The sequence below is a fragment of the Echiichthys vipera genome (assembly GCF_963691815.1).
Source record: "Echiichthys vipera genome assembly, chromosome: 2".
Lineage (NCBI taxonomy): Eukaryota > Metazoa > Chordata > Actinopteri > Perciformes > Trachinidae > Echiichthys > Echiichthys vipera.
In genome coordinates, this window is record NC_139827.1 from 16,033,576 (window position 1) to 16,054,140 (window position 20,565).

General features: G+C 40.9%; 1 protein-coding gene across 2 annotated transcripts in view; it reads right to left on the reverse strand.

Annotated features, from left to right (window-relative positions):
- Positions 1 to 371: 371 nt before the first annotated feature.
- The window catches only part of palm3 (paralemmin 3), a 36,696-nt gene continuing 16,502 nt past the window's right edge, over positions 372 to 20,565 (reverse strand). The window contains exons 2-8 of one of the 2 annotated variants that reach the window (XM_083938551.1): positions 15,196 to 15,247; positions 14,553 to 14,633; positions 6,147 to 6,274; positions 5,496 to 5,568; positions 3,887 to 3,917; positions 3,197 to 3,250; positions 372 to 2,171 (exon numbers count right to left, since the gene is read on the reverse strand). In XM_083938551.1, the coding sequence (XP_083794677.1) occupies positions 1,162 to 2,171; positions 3,197 to 3,250; positions 3,887 to 3,917; positions 5,496 to 5,568; positions 6,147 to 6,274; positions 14,553 to 14,633; positions 15,196 to 15,240 (1,422 nt within the window). In that variant the 5' untranslated portion in view covers positions 15,241 to 15,247 and the 3' untranslated portion in view covers positions 372 to 1,161. Of the gene's footprint in view, positions 2,172 to 3,196; positions 3,251 to 3,886; positions 3,921 to 5,495; positions 5,569 to 6,146; positions 6,275 to 14,552; positions 14,634 to 15,195; positions 15,248 to 20,565 lie in introns of both variants that reach the window. The other variant, XM_083938550.1, reaches the window with a different exon arrangement.

Here is a 20,565-nt window from a genome sequence, read left to right on the forward strand (position 1 = left end):
ACACCAGGTACACCATGCCACGTGTTCAGTTCCTGTGAACCTTCGCTTTGTTTCATAGATGGATCCAGTTCGTTTTCTGCAGGAGGACAATAACAAAAAAGCTGGATAGAGAAATACCAGCAGACGGAGTTTATGTTAGACGACTATCTTAAACCATTTGTCCCTGGTTAAGGAATAGAAAAATAAATTATATGATAAAACATATGGAGAAACCTTATCCGAGGGTTTGTTTTTGCATGACGCAATGCTGTTCTTTGGGGCAAATCAAATGTTTGAGCAACAGAAATGCTGGATGAACATTACAGTACATCAAACAATTTATCACAAATGTCAGTTTAATCATTAATCCCTTAATCATCTCAACTGACATGTCAGACACTCTCAATGTCATGGAGCTCTGGAGCCCTTCTTTCAAAAGCACATCTGGCAAAAATACAAAATTCATACCTTCAGGTTATTTAAAATAAATTCTCTTTTAAAACTGTCAATGTCCCACAAAATATTCAATGGTGTACACTGTTCTTTATAAATTAGAACAATTCATACTATTAGCCTTTGTTTTGTCAAAACCTGTATTACAGTGTGAAAAAAATGTATCTCTCATAAAAGACCACAATTCTTAAAATATTCAGCTTAAAGTCATTATATGAGAAGAATGTCCTTTCTGATCCTCTCCAGATATTTGGATGTTATATATCATATTTAGATTATGAAATTTATCCAATGAATTATACAATTATCATACAACAGTTTGAAATATCTTTTTTTTTTTTTTTTAGCTTAACTGCATCCAATAAGAAGGTTTTATGGTCCTATATTGATTGGCTAGCTCATCTGCTAACCAATCAAACTCAAACAGCCAGAATTGGTCCACATTGTGTGAAAAGAGAATTTCAAATTGTAGTTCTGGGTATGGAGCTCCTCAAGGCACTTTAACAGTGACAAGTCCAGTCCGTGCCTCCCCACGCTTCACGTTGGAGACAGCTCACTTGATGGATGCAGGAGATGAGGGCAGAGAGTAGGGGAGGGAAGGGAAGTAGCTTGTGGACTGATTTGAAAAAGAATGGGTGCATAAAACAAAGAGACAGGGGAAGGAGTGTGTTATGAATTCAAGAGAGACAGAGAGGAGGCAGAGAGGAGATGAATGTACAGAGAGGGCATTTACATGACGGAGCAACACTGGCAGGTTTTGTGTTTGGGTGCAGCAGTCTCCTCTCCCTGGCTAGCCCTGGCCGGGCTTAGAGTCTCTGTGCCGGCAGCTACTGCTGGCTCTGCTTGGGCATCTGGGGCTTTGGGCGGTGACAGGAGGGGTTCCCGTTCCCCCGGCCTTTCTTCTGTCCTCTGGTTCTCTTGGGGATCAGCCAGAGGCACATCCTGGAAGTGGCCAGGCACAAGGGCAGGATCTTTGGGTTTTAATGCTGCCTCGGTTCCCTCTGGTAAAGTTGCAGCTTCACCTTCAGCCTCTAACTCAGGGGTGTGAGTGGAGGGTTGTGCCTCAGAGTAGACTGGCAACGAAGCCACTGCGGTGCCCTCTAGAGCACTGGCTGGGTACCGCACTTGCACAGAGGTTGGGTCTTCCGATTGTCTGTCCTGTTCTTCAGCTTTTGTCTCTTCATCTTCGTTTGTCTTCACGTCACCCTGCGCTTCTCCATCTCCAGTTGCTGGTTGTGCCTCTTCAGTAGATTCAGTTGCCTCACTCTTCTCCGTTTGTGTGGAAGTCTCTGGTGCTGCTTTTGTTTTAACTACATCCTCCACAGCAATCTCTCCTTCTTGACCTGCTTCTGGATTGAGTGGAGGGACTTCCTCTGACTGCATAGTCTCCTGTGGGTCTTCCTGGAGTGAAGGATCCTCAGGAACATCATCCCCTTCATCTGTGATGATCACACATTCTGCTCTCATCACCAGAGTCCCTTCTTCTTCCTCCTCCTCATTAATGTTGATATATGGAACCTGAGCAGGCTCTGCCTCAGAAACACCCAGGCTCAACCCAGGCTCCGATCTCATGTCAATAACACCCTCAGAGGCTACAACTGGTCCGTTGGCGGTGGACTGAGTGTTGTCCCTGACATCTACTCCTAGGTCTCCTAAATCGCCTCCGCCGTTCGTTAGGACAGTTGCAGCTTCAACCGGTAGTACGCTTTGGTTTGTCTTGACTTCATCTTCAGTTGTTTCTGAAAATGTTAAATACATATCATTGTGAATAAAGGAGAAGATATCTGTGAAAGTGCACTTAGTAAATCAACGGAGTAAATCAGCAATCAATACGCAACATTATTAACCCTGAATTTCATAGTAGGTAGCGTCAAAGTACCGTTACTTAACTGAAATTAGTGGTTGGTTTATATGAATGAATAAAGGCTTTTTTAAACTCGGTGTACTTTGTTAAGTGTTGTTAAGCGAGTGTTACCTATCTAATAAACAATTGTGATCAAGTGGGATTCATCATTCAGCACACCTGGGTAAGAGCAGGTTTGGGAAAAAAAATTAAGAGTAAGTATAAAGAGAAAAATGAAGATAATGTTGCTGCATGAGGCCCAGTACTTTGTGAAAATGTTAGAAACAAGACGAAAGAGAACTAGCAACAGAATAAAGAGCAAGCATTAGATACAAATATAGATTCTGCAGTCTGAAGTTAACGACCGTGGATGATGATTTAAATACTAATAGATGGGTCAGTTTCCTTTTCAGAACTTTCTCGTCCACTTGAGTAGCTGTCCACGTACCCGTTGCCCTCTAAAAATGCAAGTTATGCATTTGAGTGGATATTAGTACAAGTATATGTGCACAATCTTATTAAACATGCATTTTTATTCATCACCGCGTGTATGAACTTTTTGTGAAGTATAGGTTGGTCTGCACCACTCCTTCCTTTGTAATGCAAATTTCTTAAGATCAGTATATACAGTACAGTACATACAGACAAGTATTTCTATAGGGGACTTCATAGTGTTTGAGGGGTTGTGGTAAGATGGTGATTAGATAACAATTAACAAGAGAGAGAGCGAAGGAAATAAGAGGTTTTCAGGTTCAAAGTGATGAGAGATGTTGACATCAATAAGAATATGGATGTGATTAGATGCATGCAGGATTTGTTTTTGCTAGATAATTAGGGTTTGCACTCCACACGATCTTTATGAGACTATTGTGGTGTATGTCTGTGTGCATTTTATGATACACTAATCAACTCTATACCCACCTGATGCTGTTGCATTGCTTTCTCCGTTCTGCACAACAGCATATTGGACCACTTCTGAGGAAGACAAAAATGTATATATTGCAGGTAGCAGTGTTTTTCACTGAGGCATGGCATGTAGAAATCCTTACTGCAAGATGGAGTACTTATTTACCAGAAAATATTCAAACTAAGATGCATCTGTAACAATGTCATGAACTGAAGACAAATTTGAACTTAATCAACACACATGTGCTACTAGGGATAAATGATCTTGTCACAATATCGATGCATGGGTGCGACATTAGGCGATGACGAAATCTTAACTAAAACTAAATTAAGTACCGGTACATGCTTATTTTCTTTAGATAGTTTACAAGTCCTTTTTTCATTTATTAAGAGAAAAAAATAAAGACTTAAAGAATTACACAAATGAAATCTTATCAATATGTACTGATGTAATTAAGTAAGAGTAGCATTAGAAGCTAAGCAGTGCCCGCAGCGAGCAGTGTGTCTGCACACAGTGGTTTTAACATGATTGTTGCAGGGTTGACATGTATTGAACAGAATAACGTGTGGAAAATGGAGGCAGATGGTTAATGCTTATAAACTGTGTAATTTGCATCGACTGTGGAAATGCTAAAAGAACTTCTAAAATGCCCACTATGATTTTAACAATTCTCTGCACCAAAATGTTTGTCTGGTCCCACTTACCTCCTCCGGCCTCTGCTGCTTTCACTGCTTCCTGCTGGGTAAGAGGGACAGTGGGGGGATTAAATTTACTGTGACAGTTTGTGTTGTGTTGCATGAATCTCTGTATTTTGAAGGGAATATAAAAAACAAAAAAATAAATGAAATACAAATACTGGAAAATCACACAAGCTTCAAGAAAATAGGCACAATCCAGAATACTTTAGCTCTCTCTCTCTTCCACCCGGTGCAAAGTGGTGCACAGTGTAGCGCAGTTTCAGACCAATGCGGTTGTCATTTTCACACACAGCACCCATGTTGTAAAAGTAGACATATCTGTACACTGCTCTTAAAAGGCGCATTGTGAGCATATTGCTAACTTGAGGCAGTGGAAAGCGGTTGTGCCATTGACTTTGGACCAGTCGTGACCAGACAAAGTCGAGCCAAATCCAAGCATTGAACTTTCACCAAACTTGGACTCTTTCCTGTCACGCTCTGAGGGGGTTGAAACTTGTCGCCATTTTCCCGTGTGATTTTTATGGCTGAGTATAAGTAAGGCTGAGTTATTAATTACTTTAAGATTTTGGTATGTCTGTGCTCATGTATACATGATGTACCAAGATCTCCTTTGGCCAGATGTATTCATCTAAGTGAAGATTGACTAGTACAAGTCTTACACATCAAATAGTTAATGTGTCCACTGTCGTGCCTCAGACTGATAATAGTGGTGAGTGTAGCATTTAAATAGCCATGACAATCTGCTTGGTCACAAGAGGGAGCGATTGAGTTGAAAAGCCCTACATGACCTTTGAAAAGTTGACTCCTTTCCACAGTTGGGTGTAGCATGCACTTAACTACATCAGCTCTATATAGATAAACAGCAATCATGTATATGTGTGTACCTTTCACAGTTAAAAGGCAGCTTTTTCAAAGGACATGAGCATATCATCACATCCCTGATCTCATCAGAAAACATAAGACAAACCAAGTGATTTAAAAAAAATCTATTAGCATTGCCAGATATTAGCTGTCAATCACTCCCAGTCTGCCCACTAAACCAAAGCTTTCCTGTCAGAGCTCTTTTAAAGTGGTGTATTTTCACAGGAGGATAGGGTCATGCAGTCAAAGCCTGGTAAAATGTAATCCTCTGTTTATGTCTCCAGTTGATTTTAGTTAAACTCAAAAGATGAATATGTGATAACTATGAAACACCTCACTAAAAAAAAAAAAAAAAAGACCCTGCAGCAGACAGTAAGAGAGGAGGGAGAACTATTTTGTTCTACTTTACAGACCTTCTGTGAGGTGAGGCAAACATACTTGTGCTTGGCTTGAGGTGAAACAATAATTCCAGAGCGGATCGAGTGCTGAATTGTTTATATAACAGAGCTGCTTACATTCATGAAGTTCCTGCTTTTGAACAAGAGGTGCTACATCAAAGGTACATTAAGAGAGGAAATGAATTATTCATAGCAAGAAGAAGCCACAGACAGAAGTTGTGGGAAATTTTCTGCATAATGGAAGATGATGGAGCAAGCTTGTTCAACACGTAATCCTAACCCCTCTGTGTCCACAGAGTATGTGGGTGGGTGAGTGTGTGTGTGTGCGTGCGTGTGTGTGTGTGCAAGTTCCTCACCGTTTGGCCACCCTCCTTGAGTTTCTCCAGCTTCTTTTCCTCCTCTGCCAACCGCTGACTCTCTGACTGCAACCTAAGACGAATCAAAACACAAAAGACACATCAAATCTATACTAAAAATGCACTCTTAGTTTATATTTCAGTTTGATGCTTGAATAGTATTATAACCTTTGTTATTTTATTATCTCATTCTAAGGAACACTACAGTGGGCATATTTTTTTTTGAAAGGAGTATGTTTTAAGTATCCCGAAGCCATGTGCTGTGTGTGTGTGTGAGGAGGCTTCTGGAAAGAAAGGCAAAGCCGTGGACCTTTGCAATACTAAGATTGGGATCTTGGAATGTAGTCTTCAGGGTCTAGACAACATTGTCTATCCCTGTCCGGCAAGTGTGCAGGTTGGTGGAAATAAAATTTGACACACACACACACACACACACACACACACACACACACACACACACACACACACACACACACACACACACACACACACACACACACACACACACACACACACACACACACACACACACACACACACACACACACACACACACACACACACACACACACACACACACACACACACACACACACACACACACACACACACACACACACACACACACACACAGAGAGAGAGTAACTGTACTTGTCAATTCTGTTTTCGATCTCCTGGGCCTGGGAGCCCCATAGAGGGGAGCAGGGGCTCTGGGTGTCCAGGGACATTGGGGATAAGGGCGCTCCCTCCATCAACCACTGGTCTCTCAGAGACTTTCTCTGGAGTGAGAAAGAGGAGGTAAAGAAGAGGAAAGACGAGAGAGAGTCAATTTTCAGCAGCATTGTATTGTGATAACATGTGGTCGTTATATGCTCTATGTTTAGAGTGTGGTCTATACCTAGTCTGTAAAGTGTCCTGAGATAACTTTTGTTATGATTTGGCACTATAAATAAAATTGAATTGAATTATGCAAGCAAATTGTAATGAAAAACATGATGTGTACATAGTGTGAGACAATATCAGCGTCACAGATTTTGCTATACAGATTTTTACAACAGTACTGTTTTTATCACAGTTGCGATCCTGCTAATATCTCTGGTTGTATAAAAGCCCCTGTTTTATTATTGGCTATATTAAATTTTTTTGCATCACTGTGATGTACTTAATATGCTGAATAAGCCTCAATAAACAGACAGAGCTGTTTGTCTAGTTGGTGTATTCATGAAATGTTCAATCAATTTAACTTTTACAGAAAATATACAACACTGTGATGCATATATCAATTTCAAGACATAGAAAATACATATACTACAGGCTCTAAGGTAACTGTACCACCAGTCGGATATGGTTCGAGTTCACCAGTAATGTTTTGACGACTCTTGGTAACACAAAGCTAAATTAGGCAGCTAAAATGATACATGGTTACAAAGATAAGAAGTTAGAGTGTAGTTTAACAATTAAATGAACTCAAAACATTACACAATCAGTTATATTGTAGGTTAAACCGAAAGTTTGACAGAAACTGAATGGACTAACATTTGCTAACTGGATTAACAAGCGTAGGCTAACTAACTGTCATAGGCAAACTGTCAACTCTTTAACTGCACTTAGCTGAACAGTAAAACTCTTTTAACATATAAAATTGCATACAATTGAAAAAACTGTCACAGGATAGCTGTACTAAATTGAGTACCTACAGATAATGGTCCAACAAGGGTATTTTTAAGTAGATAAAATACTTGCCTGCTATTATTTGCTTGTTCAGAGAGTGTAAACTGAAGCTAACAACATCAGTCCAACTGCTATAGAACTCTGTCAGCACTGGTTTCTACTAGCAACAGAATGTTCAACTGAAACTAACTGACGGTGGCAGAGTGGTGTCCTCAGTAATGTCCACAATAAAAACTAGTTCACATACCATGACAATACCACTGTGTGCAAAGTTCTTAAGATATACTAAAGCCCAATCCCATTTCTTATTTTTTTTTCTCAAAGGTTTTGTAGTTTGCCTAGCTACACAACATGCTAACTCAAGCCCAATTGAGACTAAAGACTCGGGACGACAAATTGAAAACATGCAGGTCTGCAATGTTTTGAAACCTGACGGTTCCCACCAGTGAGATGGTGTATCATCTCCATAGCAACGCCTCTCTGGACTTCTGTTCTAACCTCCGACTTTTCAGGCATTTTTTTGTGGCTGGATATAATTTTTGGCATTATAAAATGTAAATGAGGACAGAGGTAGTGAGATACTTCCTCCGTCGGCATTACTAGTAGTGATAAAACAGTGAAAATAACTTTTTTCCCCCCTGATTCACTGCTTTGTTCTGGATTATGGCGCTCCCTCACCTTATTCATTGTATTGTTTGTTCGACCCCCTCTCTCTGTCTCTCCGTCTCTTTTTATCTCGCACGCCAGTTGAGCCTCTGTCCATAACTGCCAATTCAACCAGCTGACAGTTGGTAAATGACTTGACCAGTGTACTTTGCTAGAACTTAATTGGCAGTTGAAACAGATGACATTTCTTAAAACCAGCTGATGGCGCTTTGACAAGCTGAGTCGCAGGCGACAACATCAGCAGGTTTGAGTCCAGACGAGACAGGTGAGTTCACACGGCTGCAACTTTCACCTGCAACGTTCTAACAGTTTTGTCTAGTCGCAAAGCTTTGGTCTGAGCTGGGCTTAACACGTGTGTTATTAGTTTCTTTGGATTCTGTAGACCTTTTTGACAGAATTCCATTGCTAGGCAATAGCCTTTGTGACTTCCTGTCAGCTGATTTCATTCGCATACACCTCAACAGGAAATAAACTAGGACTTTTTTTGAATGTCTACATCTTTGAAAAGTTCCACATAATTGAATATCACACGAGAGGTAGTGCTGAATATCATCACTATCCTCCCCAACCGGTGCAGACAGATGTCCGTCCTCCACAGAGCTGGGTCTGTCTGACGTTCCTGCCTGTAATAGGGAAGGTTTTCGTTGCCACCGTACTCTACAGGGGAATTGTTGGGTCTATGTAAATCATAAATAAGTCAGAGTGTGGTCTTTACCTAGTCTGTAAAGTGTCCTGAGATAACTTTTGTTATGATTTGGCACTATAAATAAAATTGAATTTAATTGTTTATTTAATCATTTAGGCAACAAATAACATTTCCTACACAAAAGCTTGTTACTCTGTGTCTGCATATTACCACTACTTTGTATCATTTACATTTATCTGAATGTTTCCACTTATTGCGCAACCACTGAAAAAGAGTCTGTTGACAGACGCGTTGGTGGCATGATGTGGGTTTCTGATGAGTTAACAGCTCGATCAGACAGCATGTTGATCCATCGTTTCCGGCTCTCCATAGATGGTCTCCAGTAACTTTTAAGCGAGCTTTCAGAACGGCATAGCAAGTTTTTGTTTAGATATTCAATTCAATTTTATTTACAGCGCCTCCAGTCCCGTATCATATAGTTTCTGTATGGCAGTGGCTCTCAGGCTGTGGTTGGTTTAAGACGTGTGTGTCCCTGCCTCCTTGCACATCCTGGGCACATCTGTGACAGCTGGTTTACTCCCAGGGGAATGCTGGTATACCAGAAGCTGTCTGTCGCCACTGTTACCCTCCTCAGTAGCAGAAACAGGGCCTTTGCATCAGGCAACTGTTGTATAATAATAAATAATATCTTATGGCCCTCCATTTGGAGTGTGGCTCTAAAAAAACTTAAAATGTTAAGTATTTGTATAGCCTACTGAGTGTTTTGAGTAAATTTGCATTTTTTTCCAGTGTGAACTATTCAAAACCTGCTTAGTATTACAACATCTGACTCTTCTAACAATCCCAAAATGCAATGTGTTGCATATAATAATTAAAGTCATGTCACCTTACACAATACCAGCTACAAGGCAAAAATGATGACACAAAAATTTAAATTTCGATAAATTACTCACAGAGTAATATGGTAAAATACAGGCTGTTTATTATGTAGGTAACAGTAAATGAGGGATTGAAGCAGTGGGGACAGAGAAGTAAGATCTGTAGAGCAGTGTCATATCCTGAGTGAGTAACTGAGATAGGGAAGGTAAAGTGTTGTAATTTGAGGGTGCAACGGTGAGAAGAAAGGTGAGAGACAGAACACCTGTGAGCATGTCACCAGTCTTTATCTCAGCTATCCAACTGAGGATTCTAGCATGAATCTATAGCATCTGTGTGCACTTTTACTCCCATTTTATTTCAACACCGTTCCAGTAAATATACATGACCTAGTGAACGAAAAATGTCTGAGGCTACTTACCATTCCTTCCTAACAAAACACAGAAACGAGCACTTTCAAGCATTTACAAGGAGTGCAATTCTCTGTGGTTTGCAGAGCGGCCTACTCTACATCTCCAATAAGAGACCGTTACAAGATACACAAAAACACAACATCTCATCTCATCTCATCTTCATCCGCTTATCCGGGGTCGGGTCGCGGGGGCAGCAGCTTTAGCAGGGGACCCCAAACTTCCCTTTCCCGGGCCACATTAACCAGCTCTAACTGGGGGATCCCGAGGCGTTCCCAGGCCAGTGTGGAGATATAATCTCTCCACCTAGTCCTGGGTCTTCCCCGAGGCCTCCTCCCAGCTGGACGTGCCTGGAACACCTCCCTAGGGAGGCGCCCAGGGGGCATCCTTACTAGATGCCCGAACCACCTCAACTGGCTCCTTTCAACGCTAAGGAGCAGCGGCTCTACTCCGAGTTCCTCACGGATGGCTGAACTTCTCACCCTATCTCTAAGGGAGACTCCAGCCACCCTCCTGAGAAAACCCATTTCGGCCGCTTGTACCCGCGACCTCGTTCTTTCGGTCATGACCCAACTTTCATGACCATAGGTGAGGGTAGGAACGAAGATTGACCGGTAGATCGAGAGCTTTGCCTTCCGGCTCAGCTCTCTTTTCGTCACAACGGTGCGGTAGAGCGACTGCAACACCGCCCCCGCTGCTCCGATTCTCCGGCCAAACTCACGCTCCATCGTCCCCTCACTCGTGAACATGATCCCGAGGTACATGAACTCCTTCACTTGGGGTAAGGACTCATTCCCTACCTGGAGTAAGCAATCCACCGGTTTCCTGCTAAGAGCCATGGCCTCAGATTTAGAGATGCTGATCCTCATCCCAGCCGTTTCACACTCGGCTGCGAACCGATCCAGTGAGTGCTGAAGGTCACTGACCGACGATGCCATTAGGACCACATCATCTGCAAAAAGCAGAGACGAGATCCTCAGCCCACCGAACTGCAACCCCTCCCCACCACGACTACGCCTTGAAATCCTGTCCATGAAAATCACGAACAGGATTGGTGACAAAGCGCACCCCTGGCGGAGGCCAACCCCCACCGGAAACGAATCCGACTTTTTAATTTAAATAACGCCCCACTTCCACTGCTCTTTTAAGTTTTAAGTAAATGTTTTACTTTTTTCATTTCTCACCCCATTGGTGATCTAGCACAAACTCTTAAAAGCTGTGTGAGTATTTGTATAAAGTAACAATGAGCAACATATCCTACAAAGGTTTCCATGGCAATCCTGAGAGTTCAAATATGTACAAAGATGTACAAATAAGTACAGTATGTAAAATGACATATGACATATTCATCTCTAAAGCATTCACAGCTGTTTTTTCCAGGACATTAATAAGGATATTTAATGTATATATTGGAAAACTTGACTTGCTGACCAGGGAAGCTGCAGTTTCCATCCATGTCAGGCCAGACTTGCATGATATACTGTATGTAGTGAGATTGAAGACTATATAAAAGATTAGTGTAGGGCTGGGCGATATGACCAAAATCTCAAATCACGATATAGGTCATTTCATATCCTGATGTATCACGATATAGCACATTTTCAGTCAAAATAAATATATATATTACTTAATGTAGGCTATCAAACAGCCGCTTACTGAGTGATTTCTGATTTCGGACACAGGAATCAAAAGTATTGTTGTTATAACATAAATGTGTTATGAATGTATCTTTCTTTAACAAGAGCTGACGGTATATTTAGAACTGCAGTTTCACTTTCACAGCGCTGTGTCAGACTGTCGGCACAGCTGTAATTAGGCAAACATTTATTAATTCCCCTATAGGAATGCAGCCTGTGTCGGAGTCACACATGGAACATGTGTGCCATGCGTCATGTATGTGTAGACTGGTCTGCGTGTGTGTACCAGTTGTTTTCTGATGACTTAATGAAGAGAGAAACACAGTCTATGGCTGCACTAATAACGCTCGGAGCGACTTTGACTTAATTTATCTTCACACACCCCTCAGCCTGTAAAGTGCATGAATTATGACACAGCGAGATAAACAATATAGTAAAATATGAAACAGACTTTTTTCTATCGTCATACGATACATATAGTTGTATCACACAGCCCTTGGTTAGTCTACTACTAAGTGTAAAACGTGTGAAACGATGATGGCACATCTTCAACCCGGAAGCACAGAACATTTATACAGTCAGCGCAGTTTCAAGATTAGTGTCACAAATTCAGTATACGACCAAATGTCTCCCCTTCTGTTCCTGAGTTATAGCGTTGGCTAATGGATGGAGAAACATTATGATGTCAAAGTTGACCTTATTGTTGAATATAAAATGTCACCACTTCATAATTTTATCTTAGTTGACATTTTTGTGAAATGTTGTCATAATTAGTGTAGGAATTCTTGAGATATGGACAAACATGCATAAAATGCATTTTGTGAGGTTGACCTTGACCTTTGACCTCAAAATCGATCAGTTCTGTGCTTACTTTGCACAGCAGCCGAATTATTACAATAACGAGATAACGCAAGAATCACGTTTATGTCACACAAAAATCTATCTGGTCATGCCCCAACTAATACGTTTGTGCTACGGCCTGAAGTCAGCAGAACAATCAGCTTCCTGTGAGGGGCTACTGGCAGTTGAGGGCGAAGGGGGGGACAGGGGGTGACGACAACATGAAAGACTTGACCACTCGCTCAAAACAACAATAGTGGCTACTAAAGAGGTTAGCTTAGATGCTACAAGAATTGGAGAGTTTTTCTTCATTGAGATAAAAAAAACGTCTCTGAAGGCTTTTCTTGATGGGAAATATGTTTCTCTCCTCTCCTGATTGTCTTCTGCAAGAGTTTGATAGACAGATGTTTCATCCAATCATCTACCAGGTATGTTTTGGAAATGCCTGCGCTTTCCCATTCAGTTTCCAATGACGCCCTCTCAGATGGTTCTGTGAAACAAACCATCTGACGAGTCAGGTTACATTTGTGCCACATTGGGTTCCTGAGATATTGTATTCAGAATGGGAAGGACGGAGGGACGGACATGACATAATGCCTTTGGCCACGGCTGTCGCTGGCACAGAGGCATAACAAACAAACAAACAAACAAACATGGTGCTATACTATTGACCAATCAGAAAGAGAACCCTGGTGATAAAAGTTAGATTAAAATGATGTTATGATGATTGTATCATAACATCATTGGTTGCACAGTCATGTGTCAAGCATATCAAACAAAGTCTGTCATTATTTTTTTCACATAAATGCATTCCCATTGCTATTTGCAGAACTTCTACACAAACACATTTCACCTTGAAAAAATAATCTACCAAAAATGAATGGGGACATTCAAATTGCTGTACAAGGTAGATATTAAACACTTCACCGAGATGGTTACAAGCAAGAAACTGTCAAAAAGGAGACAAATTTTCCACTCAAACATAATAAGCCATTTGTTTCCTTGTATGTCAGGACAAATAACAGGGGACTTAGTAAGTATGACAGCCGTGTTGAAACCAACTGACCTTGGTTCAAGGGCTTGTTTCAGCAAGCATCTGCGCCGCTAGAGTGCCCTTGAGCCAGACAGTAAACTCTTGCAGAACTGGTCTACAGCTGACCCTGACAAGCAGAAATAAACAGAGACTGTCTGCAGGGAACTTTTACTCTAGTTAATGGAATCTATTAAAAAAGGCAGTATTATCTCGTTATAATAATGCGGCTATATTCAATAAAATCCAGTACAAAGTACTGACAGCAACTATACTTTCTGATGACTGAAAGCTTCTCACTTACTACTGAGGTGGAAGCATCTGAAAACCCACACTCCCCTCCAGCCTATGGCCCCATGTTTTCAAAATCTGGCAACCAATACCCAGTAGCTACCTACTTAACTATAAGCGTCACAAAACCATCTCTGTGTTTTCTCCTGCAGTGCTGAACAAGCTCTGCTCTGTTCCCCTCCCTGTGCCTTTGGCTGACTGGGCACAGCCCTCTCTAAAACTTTCTGCAGGTCAGGAGCTATGTATAAGCTGCTATTCCCTCCTATCACATCCTTACATCTACCCTGGGGTTAGAGTCAATGTCAAAGCTGATAAATGTAGTCAAAGCTATGATGATATCACCTCCTGTGAGATAGTAAGTATCGCCATGATCATTTTAAATTAAATTCCGAAGCCTCTTGCAACTTGATTATATAGATACAATCCATGCCTGGAGCACTGTGCACAAACCTATAGTGAGCATATGCAAAATATTCTCTTCTATGGCCACACCGGCTGACACATGCATACCCGCTTGCACACAAACACACACTGCATAAATTTCACACAATTTGAGGAATGTGCCCCAGGCCAGCGTAGCACAGTGGAGTAGGAAGTGGGAACGGCAGTCTGGAAATGATGTGAAAACAATAGAGCCAATCTGTGACTTGCAGAGTATGTAAACACTCACATAAAAACTGATTTCAGCAAAGGAAGGCTTGCTTCTAACCTTGCTATAGACTGGCAGAACCAGGAAGAAGGAAGGTTACACAGCTGGGTGTGTTCATGAGTGTGTGTGTGTGCGTGTGTGTATGCGTGTGTGTGTGTGTGCGTGTGTGTATGCATGAGTGTGAGTGTGTGTGTGTGCGTGTGTGTGTGAGAAAACCAAATACATTTTGATATCTGCTTGCTACAAGCTAAAATAGGTCTGCAGAGGATTTAAGCTGAGTAAAATTAAGGTTGCATGAATGAATGAGGCGGGTTAGATCATCCAGTGTATGTGTGTCAGACCTTGAGCTGCTGCAGTCGGAGCTTCTCATCCTCCATGTCTCTCCTGGCTCTGTCCTGCTCCTCCTGCAGCCGACGCTTCTCCTGACAGGGAAAAGAAGGCGGACAATTGCAAAGAAAGGAATGAAATGTAGATATTGATAGTTTAGGTAGAGAGGTAGTGAGAGCAAAAAGAGTACAATTTTATTCAAATAAAAAGAAAGATGAGAAACTCAGATCAGCAGTCAGACGTATTAACAAGCTGATGTAAATTAATGAACAGAAACAAAGAATGGGAAGAGGCGGCAGTGAATAAAACATCACTGGGAAAGAGTAAAACGGGGACACCTGGTCAACCATCTGTCACAAGGAAACTTGTGATAGGTATACTCTATATCCCATAATGCTCAGAGCAGCTGTCGCCATAGCAACTCAGTGTTGTCTTCGTGGGACCAGGGACACCCTGGCTCACATCAGTGCACACTCAATGAATTATTTAGGAGTTACGGACAGCTTGGAGAGCAAAGTCTCTTTATCCTCTCTTTCCCCATGTAGACAAATCTGAAGTAGATACCTCACCTGTAAACCTACAGCACTGCAATGTTTTTGTACGTTTAGGGGTGTCAGAAAATATCAAATATTTCTTTGTGTGCGTGCATGGACTCACAGCAATGGCTTCCAGTCGCTGTTTATACTTCTCCGTCTCATCCATTCTGGCACTGTGACACAACAAGACAGGTTTGAAGGTTAGAGGGCAAAAGGTTAAACAAATACTAGTATGAGAACCAGATATATTTATTCCTGTGTTAACTGGAGAGAGAGAAGGAACATTATTTCAGATGTATCCTCTGCTATTCTCTTAAAACCCTAGTTAGCATCGTCTCCTGTTGAGATCATTTTGTAAATGCAGTTGTCCTTGGTCTAAAGAGTTTGTCCAGTCAAGGTGGATGGCCGTCCACCTACAGGTTCTGTTTAAGGTTTTTGTCAGGGTTGACACTATGAATAAAATGAAATTGAATTGTGTGAAGAAAATAATCAAACAGCATTTTTTGCATTAGACCCCAAACACCCATGCTGCAACAAGGGATATACAGTAGAGGCCGCTGGTGAGTGGTGACACATTAAGATCAGGACTTCAGCTTCTGCTATTTGTGGAACATGCAATTGGAAAAATATCATGGTCGGTCATGCCTTTGTGAATCATGACCTTTAATCCTATGCACCATTCCTACCCTTACCGAAAACATCTCCCCTACACCCCGTTAAGCCTTTGTCATTACATAGCCGCTGGCATTTTGAAGAAAACGAGCATTAGGCAATATTTGTTTTCCCCTGCAGCTGACACTAAATGGGACAATGTTTGAGCTCCCCAAAACTCAGAAGCACATGAGAGAGCATAGACTAGAGTCATACATAGCAAACCAGCTCACAGCAACTCAGTCATTAGCGAGTTCCTGCCATCCCGAGCCATCACTCTGCTTTTAGTCAACAGCAGAGAAATGGCACTTTTTTTTGACCCACGTAGAATTCTGCACGGTGTAGGTTTCAAACAAAAAAATACCTTTGTATAATAAAATCTGAGCTTTATATGCAATGGCAGAAATAATCTTCCAGTTACTGACAATCTTCTGTGGAGTTAGGAGATCTGTCCTACACAAAAAAACACATTTAGCCATCACAGCAACTGAGACCTCTTATTAGGTGAGTTCTGAGCAATACGGCACGCTACTTCTGTAACAAATATGACACTGTCACAGCCGTTGTTGCTAATTGCCATCACACACACACACACACACACACAAACACTCCCACTTTTCAGATGCATAACCTGCAAGACTTCATAAAGAAGCTAAAATCTATGGACACCAACAGGAACATAACACTTGGATGGTGATCTTACCTTACCTACAACACTTCCAGTTCTAGAAAAAAAAACTTGCATGCAAACTGTCACAGTAAGTTTTGACACATCCGCCACATAACCCATTTTCCCCCAACCCCACTCCTCACAGCCGACGCTCGCATTCTCTACAAATGAGGTTTCTCCTTTCTACCCAGAAGGCAACTCAGCAGAGATGATGCTGTTGTTGCTCTTCTAATATGGTAGATCTTTCAGGGCCTTAAGGGGAGATGGTTAACATAGTGAGGAAGTTCTCCTTACTAACACCTTTAGGATTTCTTCATCCTTGAGAGTTTGGGTGGGTGGCAGGATCACAGGGGGGGCCCATATAAGACAATATTAAATTGTAGGTAAACTGTGTATGGTGGGGACAACAGAAGGATAATAGACAAAGAGGGAAGGGGAAATGTCTTGATGGAGAAACAACCTCTAGCTTGCCTTTCATTAAACTGGATTCCTCTCAAGAACTGAGAGACCGGTGAGACAGAGGATCAGCAGAAAGGCATTTGAATATACAGCATATACGTGATATACAGTATATTTACAGAGCGAGATTGAGAGACAAGAGATATCCTTCATAAGCAACAGAGGTAGAATGAGACAAAATCTCATTTCGGCAGTGTTTTGAATGACTGGAGGTGCAGTGACAGCTTACAGTATAAGCCTCCATAGGGAGTGGAGGCTTGTGTCTCATCAGGGCTCCAGGAGAGCGCCGAGAATAGCAGCCAGAGATAAACAAGCAAATACAAACAGAGGCTTTGATGAGGAGGTATTGAGGAGCTCCCTGTAGACATGCACTGACTTCGATAATTAGACATGATACAGGAGGGTAGAGAAGGAAAGGCTGACAAAGTCAAAAAGTTAAGAGGCTAAGAAAGTCAAGATGGTTGGAGAGAAGAGCAGCAGAGAAAGAAACGGCAAGGGGGGAATAAGGCGAAGGGAAATGCAGCAACCGGCTTGCTATTCCGATCACCTTATGGCCACAAAACGGATGATGCAAATGAAAGAACAAATCTTGTACAGGACAGACAGAAAAGAGGAGAGTGTTCAAGAAGTGGAAGAATTGAGACATTTTGGATTAGGTCTACTATGTTTCCCATAAGAATCTGTCCCCAGCTAAACTAAATTTTGCAACCTCATTAGATAGTTAAATTTAAAGGATTATCAGCATGGTCCATCATGAAAAAAGGTAAATATTATTATTATTATTTTTAAACATGTCCCTTATCATCATCATTATTATTATTATTATTATTATTATTATTATATGATTAAATTCACTTTTAAGAAATGTAATAATTTAAGGTATTGTGTGGGCATGTGTGCACAAGAAAAATAATTTGACTCTTCCTCAATCATTTTCAACCAAATCTTCTCTGCCTCACGCAGTGTTCGGTTTTGGCGCCCACTGCATTTGCTCAAGTTTTTCAGGGCTTGCATTTGTGACCAAAATTTGAATGTGTGCAATTTACATCCGGTCGCGCATGTGCAACCAGATGTCTCGCCATATCAATATGTAGGAGGCTAAACAGCAACAGAGTGACAGAAAAGACAGGAACAATATGTAAGCACTGTAAGAAGATAGTGCCAGCACCGTAACACAAATACCGTATACTTTACAGCCGTAAGTACCATAGGCTACACTGCAGCTATCACAAGTACTATGTAACAACACCTGCAGCACCACCACAGATCTCTGCTAAAATCAACCACCCTGAAAAGAAAATACTGAAATTTTAAAACAGTGTTAAAATTTTGTCGTTTCTTGCTCTCGTGGACTCGTGGTCTCGTCACACCTCTAATTCTGAATGTATGGTATATTTTCTAATATTGTACTGTCATGACAGCGATATGTTGCATCTTCAAAAGTGCACATTTAAAATGTGACACTGAATTTGAAACAGCACATTGTAATTTTCTGCATCTATTATTGATTTACGGTGTGTGCCCCTAAAATTTCTGGTTGCGCTCCTAAGATGTTCAGTTGGGGGCCACAGTGCTCCTAGTGAAAAAAGTTAGTCTGGAGTCCTGGTTGTGCCACACATACACACCGGCATGCACCTCTAGCTGGTTTTCCAAGTAGAAGAGAGAAAAAGAGAGAAGAGAAAAGAGGAAGAGGAAGATGAAAAAGAAGAAAAAGATGAGGACAGTTAAGGCAGAAAATTATAAATATCGATAGACAGACAACAGAGTGATAAAGGAGGAACTCTTTAAAGCAAAGACCACAGCGCTAGGGTTGGTCCATTGGATGATTGTAACGCATATTGTCGAATCTTTAGTACATAACCGGTTGTTTTTAGGGCAACTTTTTTTTTTTTTTTTCCCAATTTTTGATTAATTTAATGGTCTGCCCTGAAAGAACAAGCCGCTGCTCTGGTTATTTAAACCAAACCAGAGTTGGTGATTGTTGAAACAGTGGAAAGTGTGCTTGGCAATTAAGCCTTAGTTTGGTAAAAGAGGGATACTTGTATTCAGAAGGTGTACATTTGTATCTTTCTGTGGAATAAGGAAAATACATGTAAGAATTAATGCTTATAGTTTATTTTGTTTATTCATTAATCGGTAGGTACTGCCCACAGTTCCCAGGATAGGATTAGAATTATGTCCCTGGGCTGTTCAACACAAACAAAAACTGAACCGGATCCAATTCAAACAATGTAATCACACACAATGTTCTCTGGTAATTGCAGTGAAACCTATATGCTCAATTTAACAACAACACAAACATCTAGCATCATTATAATGTAATAATATTGTATATTGTATTGTATAAATTTATTAATATACAACACACATTTTGCTTATATTTATGTACTGTAATGAGACACATTTCTTTATTTCAAATCCAAAATCATGCAGACTCAAATACAGATGTACTAACATATTTTTAATAAACTTTGGCAGAAGAGACAAGTCAGGAGTCAGAAAGGACAGACAGTGAATACAGAGTAAAAGAGAGAAAAAAGAGTAGAGGACAGAGAGACATGAAAGGAAATAATGTAATGGAGACGGAGTGACAAGAGGATATGAGAGAGAGGGAGCCTCTTAAAATGCACATATTTAGACCAATTAAAAATAGCATGAAACCCCCAGGCAAGCTTAGTTTTCGGATCTTGGTATTTCTAAAATATTGCGTACAGCCCTGATTGTTCAAAGAAGTGTATTCAGAATTTCAAAAGAAAAGATGAAGTTAGAAAAATAAATGTAGTAGAAATGTGTTTGGCTTCTTATTCCTTCAATCATTGTGTGACCATCTCAGACTGATGTTGGGACCCCTTGGAAGGAGGCTCCCTTCTCCAGATGTCATATACAGCAAAACAACTATAGTAAAGTTACAATATGGAAAGTGAGGATGACAATATAATAGATCATTAAAATCATTCAGGATTTGCTATAACTCATGACTCTTCTTTATGAGTCCACATTATAAAACCATCAGAAGTGTTAATAATGTTGAATCTTAGCACATTAACTGTTAATTTTCACACAACTCCCACAACCCTCGTGGTATTCAGAAAGCACAGCAACCCACACATGTGATGTGGGACCTCTGTTAATGCAATACATCTCAGAACCAAACAGCAGCAGTAAAATACCAATATGGCACAAGGCCACCAACAGCTCGGCTGCTAAAGAACCCTTTAACACCTTTTACGTGCCAACCCAGATGACTAATTAAGCCTCTGTTCCATTAAAACTGACAGGTTTTTGGTGTCCTACACAAACACTTGCCAGTTGAGAAAGTTGTAGGCTGGCTGACCTCAGTGTATGACTTCCCACAATTTTGAGTCTCTCATTCTCCCTCAGTCATACAGGGGACTGAAGGTGCTATGGCCAAAGACAAAACACTAGAGGAGAGGCAGGAGGAATTGTAGTCCAGAGTACATTGTTGGTAGTAGGGCAGCCACTAATGACTATTTTAGCCATACGCCGATTAATCTAAACAATTAATTTTCCTCTAATTTTAGTTCATTTTATTTTGGCAAACTGTATGCCATTGTATCAGCATGTATAATGCAGCACAAAACAAAAAGTAAAAACTGTAGGTTTAAACTGGCAACTGCAAGATAACAAAAAATAAATAGGCCTAATGACAAAAAGAGGTCTTATAATTTAGTTTTTGGGGAACCAAACCTA